Source organism: Wolffia australiana, chromosome 11 (genome assembly GCF_029677425.1).
Source record: "Wolffia australiana isolate 7733 chromosome 11, ASM2967742v1".
Lineage (NCBI taxonomy): Eukaryota > Viridiplantae > Streptophyta > Magnoliopsida > Alismatales > Araceae > Wolffia > Wolffia australiana.
Genome location: NC_135845.1, coordinates 6,023,734 through 6,029,010, shown reverse-complemented (window position 1 = coordinate 6,029,010; position 5,277 = coordinate 6,023,734). Strand labels below are relative to the sequence as shown.

Below are 5,277 nucleotides of genomic sequence, written 5' to 3'. Positions count from 1 at the left end.
TCTTCAGGATCAAGTTTCCTAGGGTACAGGGAAAATGGTCTTATGTCAGCCAAATTATCCTCAGGATCTGGTGAGACTAGGATCATTGGGTGTAAGTAGTAAATGATAATGATTGAAGCTCACCCCCATACTTTAGAATACCTCTTATGCTCAATCAAAAGAATATTGACGAAACTAAACTGTTTGATAATCACCCAAGCAGACATGTCTACGATGTAGGTTCTTAAGCCAGCATACGAAAGAACCTCAAAATGTAAACTGGGAAGCAGCTGTATATTTATTTTCCTATGTCAAGAGATCTCACAAGAAAGTCCAAATTTTTATGCCCCTCATGTGATTGGATTAAGAAGATAAATGAGTAATCCAGATACATCTGAGTATGAAGCTATGTCTAAGAATGCATGTGCGACTGTGTGGATGTGATCCGTTCTCAGATTATTTGTAGTCATCACTCATGCCTATGTCAATGTATTGCAACGATGTGACATCCATATTTATCATTTTCAACTTAAGATCCTACAATTGACTGAATCATTTTTAAAGTGGACTATCAATACATTTAAGATTAAGTACTTCAAGGTGTGTTTAAATTAAATGTCAATCATTTCTAAAAGTCCTCTATAACTGGAATTTTTTATTAAAGACCTAAATATCACATTTTTTTATATTTGCTTTCATCATATTATCATTGTTCGGATTGTCCATTAAATAGATTTGCTGGGGAATCAATCCGTAATATGCTTAAATAAGGAACAACACCTGGGAGATAGAATTTTCCATTAGTACTTTCAACACTTAAACTAGTGTTGTGAAATGATTCAAGTCAACATATTAGATATATAGTTACTGCCTTATTAGAATATTTATAAATTTAGAGATAGAGAGGCAGACTGGCAGAGGGGGGCGAGTGAGATTTAGATAGATAGACAGACAGACATATAGGGAGAGATAGATGGGGAGAGAGAGATAGATAGAAAGGAGAGATAGATAGATAGATAGGGAGAGATAGATAGATAGATAGGGAAATAGAGGTAGATAGGGAGAGAGATACATTGATAGGGAGAGAGAGATAGATTGGGAGAGATAGCTAGTAGAGAGAGAGATACATAGGGAGAGAGATAGATAGATAGGGAGAGAGAGATAGATTGGGAGAGAGCTAGATAGGGAGAGACAGATACATAGGGAGAGAGATAGATAGATGGGAAGAGAGAGCCAGATAGGGAGAGAGCTAGATTCGGGGAGAGAATACATAGGGAGAGAGAGATAGAAAGGGATAGAGAGATAGATACTGAGAGCGAGAGAGAGGAAGAGATAGAGAAGAGAGAGAGAGATAAAGGTAGGGAGACAGAGAGATAGAGACATATATATGTATATATATAGATAGAGAGAGAGGGAGATAGATAGATAGATTGATAGAGAGAGAGAGACAGAGAGAGAGACAGTGTGACACAGGGAGAGAGACAGACAGAGACAGAGAACCATGTCTTAGAGACCTTCAGCGAATCTCGCTGCATCAATGAACCACCTAGCGGCGGAGTCGCTGCTCTGGCCGGCGAAATTCCTTCTTCTATCAAAAACTTCGTCATCTTCTTCAAGCTCATGCTTGGAACCCTTATCCACTCCCTCAATCTCCGATGTGTTCAAAGCTGTCGAAGCGTTGTTGCACGCTCTCACGCAACTCGGCAAGGAGACGGAAGACGGCTGAGTGGGACAAACTGGGGGAAGCTTGGAGAGCAGAGCTTGGAGGCTTCTCATGGAGGGGGTGATCCTAATAGGATGGCTGTCGTGGCCGTAGACCTCCATTGGGGCCGGAGTTCCTGAAGAGGAGTTGAACTCTGTGGAGTTGTCCATGCCGTAACACCCGTTAACGGGGAAAGGAAAGGTGGAAGACGAAGGATGAGGCAGAAGAACGCCCGGGATGCTCTCGAGGTAGTTGAACCTCTTGCGAAGTAGAGCGATGTACGTCAAGTCTTCCGGTACCTGAAAATTTCGTTTGTGAAGCGCGGATAGAGATAGAAACATGAGCGTGTGTATGGTTGTCGAACGCGCTTTCAAGTAGAGGGTGAGAGAGATAGATGCACACCGAAAAATAGAGATAGATAAGGACATATATCGATATGGATAGACGGATATATATGTATAAATATATATATATATATATATAGAGAGAGAGAGAGAGAGAGAGAGAGAGAGAGAGAGAGGGGGAGAGAGAGAGAGGGAGAGAGAGAGAGAGAGAGCGAGAGAGGGAGAGAGAGAGAGAGAGAGAAAGAGAGCGAGAGAGGGAGAGAGAGAGAGAGAGCGAGAAAGAGAGGGAGCGAGAGAGAGAGAGAGAGAGCGAGAGCGAGAAAGAGAAAAAAGAGAGAAAGATAAAGAGAACGAAAAAGAGAGAAAGAGAGAGAGCGAAAAACAGAGAGATAAAGAGAGAGCAAAAGAGAGAGAGAGAAAGAGAGAGAGGAGAGAGAGAGAGAGAGAGACCCTGTGGTGAGATCCAAGCTGAAGGACGCCTTCGCCGACTGCGATTAAGGCAATGGTCTGCATTTACCGAAAGAAAAGGTCATCACAAGATAAAACTAACCAAGATAAACTGGTAAAATTGGACCTTTATGCCGCACTGAAACTGAGCTTCCCATGTCCTTGGGTACTGAAAGATAGAAGTCTAAGAGAATTCTTGTGTAGATAAAAGCTAAAAGGAAATGAGCGCTTAATCTCAAGACTCACCGAATCACATGGAAGAGGCCATCCGGACAAATAGCCAATGTCATGATCTTTAGGTTCTTTGAAGATCCACTTGTGACTAAGATCGGCCGCGATTTTACCCACCACGCTGCTTATGCCGTTCATCATAATTATAAACATCAAGTTACAGCCCGGACAGAAATTTGATAATGTATTGCAAGTGATACATATATGGATAATTTGACAGAGAGAGGAGGGAGAAAGAAAGAGAGTGGGAGAGAAGAAGAGAATTTTGATGTTGTGTTGAGAGTGATACATATATTGATTACTTGATAGAGAGAGGAGAGAGAAAGTAAGAGAGATTATGAGAGAGAAAGAGAGAATTTTGATGTTGTGTTGAGAGTGATACATATATTGATTACTTGATAGAGAGAGGAGAGAGAAAGTAAGAGAGATAGTGAGAGAGAAAGAGAGAATTTTGATGTTGTGTTGAGAGTGATATATATATTGATTACTTGATTCAGAGAGGAGAGAGAAAGTAAGATAGATAGTGAGAGAGAAAGAGAGAATTTTGATGTTGTGTTGAGAGTGATAGTTTGACATAGATAGAGAGGAGAGAGAGGGAGAGGGGAGAGCGAGAGATAGAAAGAGGGAGAGGGAGAGAGACAGAGAGAGAGAGAGGGAGATAGAGAGAGAGAAAGAGAGAGGGAGATGGAGAAGAGAGGGAGAGGGATAGAGAGAGAGAGAGGAAAGGGGGTACCCTTCACCATAGCTGTAAATTTCATGAGACATCTTAAAGAAAAGCTCTGGTCTAAGGGTCTTCATGTCGTGGGCGTTGGTGGGTTCATCTGAAGAAGCGGTAAAATTGCAAAATCCATCTTCCCACGCCAAAATCCTGACCCAGGAATCCGTTCAACCGTTAGATCCATTGTTCACGAAATCATTTAATGATCTTGAGTTCTGAAAAGAAACGAGGATGACCAATTCCTCCTGCTCGCCCTGGACCTGTCCAATATACCAGCTTGGATGTCCCACCTTGCAAGATTGAGAGATAGAGAGTTAGAGAGGAGAATAAGAGGAGGAGAAACAAAACCAGTCTTCATGGTTATCTTGTTTACTTTGGTGGAGGATAATTCCTCGGAAGTATCCTCCAGAAGATTGCGTAGACCCATTGGGCTTCTTCATGAATGCAGAGGCTTCTTAACGCCTGCTGAAGCAGATGCGCAGCTGCTAAAGAACTAAGGTGCTCCTCCATGAGAATTATGTTGAGCAAGATCTCTCTCTCTTTCTCTCTCTCAATCTCTTTCTCTCTCCTAGATTGGGAGGCCTGAACAAACCTCCAGCAATAGCTCAGACTGCCTCTCTGCCCTTTATATACACCTCTCTGCCCCTTTCTCTCTCTTTCTCTCACTCTTCATATCTCTCTATCTTCCTTGTGGGATCTGCATAACACAGGGAATAATTACTGACTACCAGTGCCTGAAACTGTCTGCAGTTTATTTTTCTATCCCTCCCCTCCTTTCTCTCTCTCTAAATGTATCTCATAAACATCTTTCCATACCCTCATTGTTTTCACCCTCCATCTTTATCTTTTCGTTTATAGTTCAACTTGTCTCTGAAAATACTTCGTATCTGACGTGGGGCATCTTCTCTCTAACGATTTTCTCGAATGCAATACACATTGTTGAATTTTAATTTTGCATTGAAACCAATTCCCCAGTTCCACTCACTGTCTCAGAAAAGCTGTGGGGTACGAAATCAAATTTAATTCACGGAAAAGAAGTTATATTTTTTGAATAGATGAGTTAAATGGGTAATTAAAGAAAATAATTGGCATTCCTTTGATTTGAATCATCCTCTTTTTTCGTGAAAAATTGAATGGGTTAATGGGTCTCTCCCTCGATCAAATCTTGGTTGTCCCGTTATGAAAAAAAAATATTCTGGAGAGTGGAGGAGTTTAATGGATTTCAGGTTAGATAATTTTAAAAGAAGATTGTGAAATTGAGTTTTAAATGGAGTGAGAGATCTGAAAATTGAAGCTGACATTCAGAGAGTTTAAAATCAAAAGTGAAATAGAGGTTAGCAGAGAAAAGACTGATAATTAATTCTGTGAGATTGGCCAAAATCAGAATCTTCGAATAAATGAGTCAAATTATAATCCATCTATGAGAAAGGAAATAATATGAATTATCCCTTTTTCTGAAGAATTGAATTCTTTAATAAATCGGCCTTTCTCTCTCTCTCTTTTCTCTCTCTCTCTCTCTTTTCTCTCTCTCTCTATCACATCTCGGTTGTCCCGCTCTGACATAAAGGTATTCCCAGTCATTCCATCTAAGAGTAAGGAAACGATTGACACTGTTTCTGAACGAGCTATTTCTTCATTCACTAGACCATCTACGACGCTAGATCCCCATGACTATTCACTGTTTACTCAGAAATCTTGATCACCAATTTCAATTTCGCTCTCTCTCTGTCAACCCCACAACACAAACACAATCTTTCTCTCATCTGCCCGAGTCTAATGTTTTTAACTTGTTCTTTACACTAAAGATTCATTTAGTTGTTTATAAGATTCAGCTGCCGGAGTCTCTACCCCACTCC

The 5,277-nt window shown here is 40.8% G+C and overlaps 1 protein-coding gene across 2 annotated transcripts; it reads right to left on the bottom strand.

Annotated features, from left to right (window-relative positions):
- Window positions 1–711: 711 nt before the first annotated feature.
- LOC144709711 (protein RICE SALT SENSITIVE 3-like) lies at window positions 712–4,123 on the bottom strand. 2 transcript variants are annotated; one of them, XM_078583331.1, is made up of 7 exons: window positions 3,795–4,123; window positions 3,658–3,711; window positions 3,437–3,571; window positions 2,719–2,827; window positions 2,600–2,641; window positions 2,476–2,532; window positions 712–1,980 (listed from the first exon to the last, which is right to left on the bottom strand). In XM_078583331.1, the coding sequence occupies exons 1-7, from the start codon at window positions 3,929–3,931 to the stop codon at window positions 1,486–1,488; spliced, it is 1,029 nt and encodes a 342-aa protein (XP_078439457.1). In that variant the 5' UTR covers window positions 3,932–4,123; the 3' UTR covers window positions 712–1,485. The 2 variants fall into 2 exon arrangements, with proteins under 2 accessions (XP_078439457.1, XP_078439459.1); XM_078583333.1 differs by having other exon boundaries at window positions 2,719–2,824; window positions 3,795–4,114.
- Between the last annotated feature and the right edge of the window lie 1,154 nt (window positions 4,124–5,277).

Bases quoted from the DNA above. Each gene is read 5' to 3' on its own strand.
- LOC144709711 (XM_078583331.1), bottom strand. From the start codon at position 3,931: ATGGAGGAGCACCTTAGTTCTTTAGCAGCTGCGCATCTGCTTCAGCAG. The intron at 2,533-2,599 runs GTCCAATTTTAC...CGGTAAATGCAG, and splicing joins AGTTTCAGTGCGGCATAAAG to ACCATTGCCTTAATCGCAGT. The intron at 1,981-2,475 runs GTCTCTCTCTCT...CGAAATTTTCAG, and splicing joins AGCTTGGATCTCACCACAGG to GTACCGGAAGACTTGACGTA.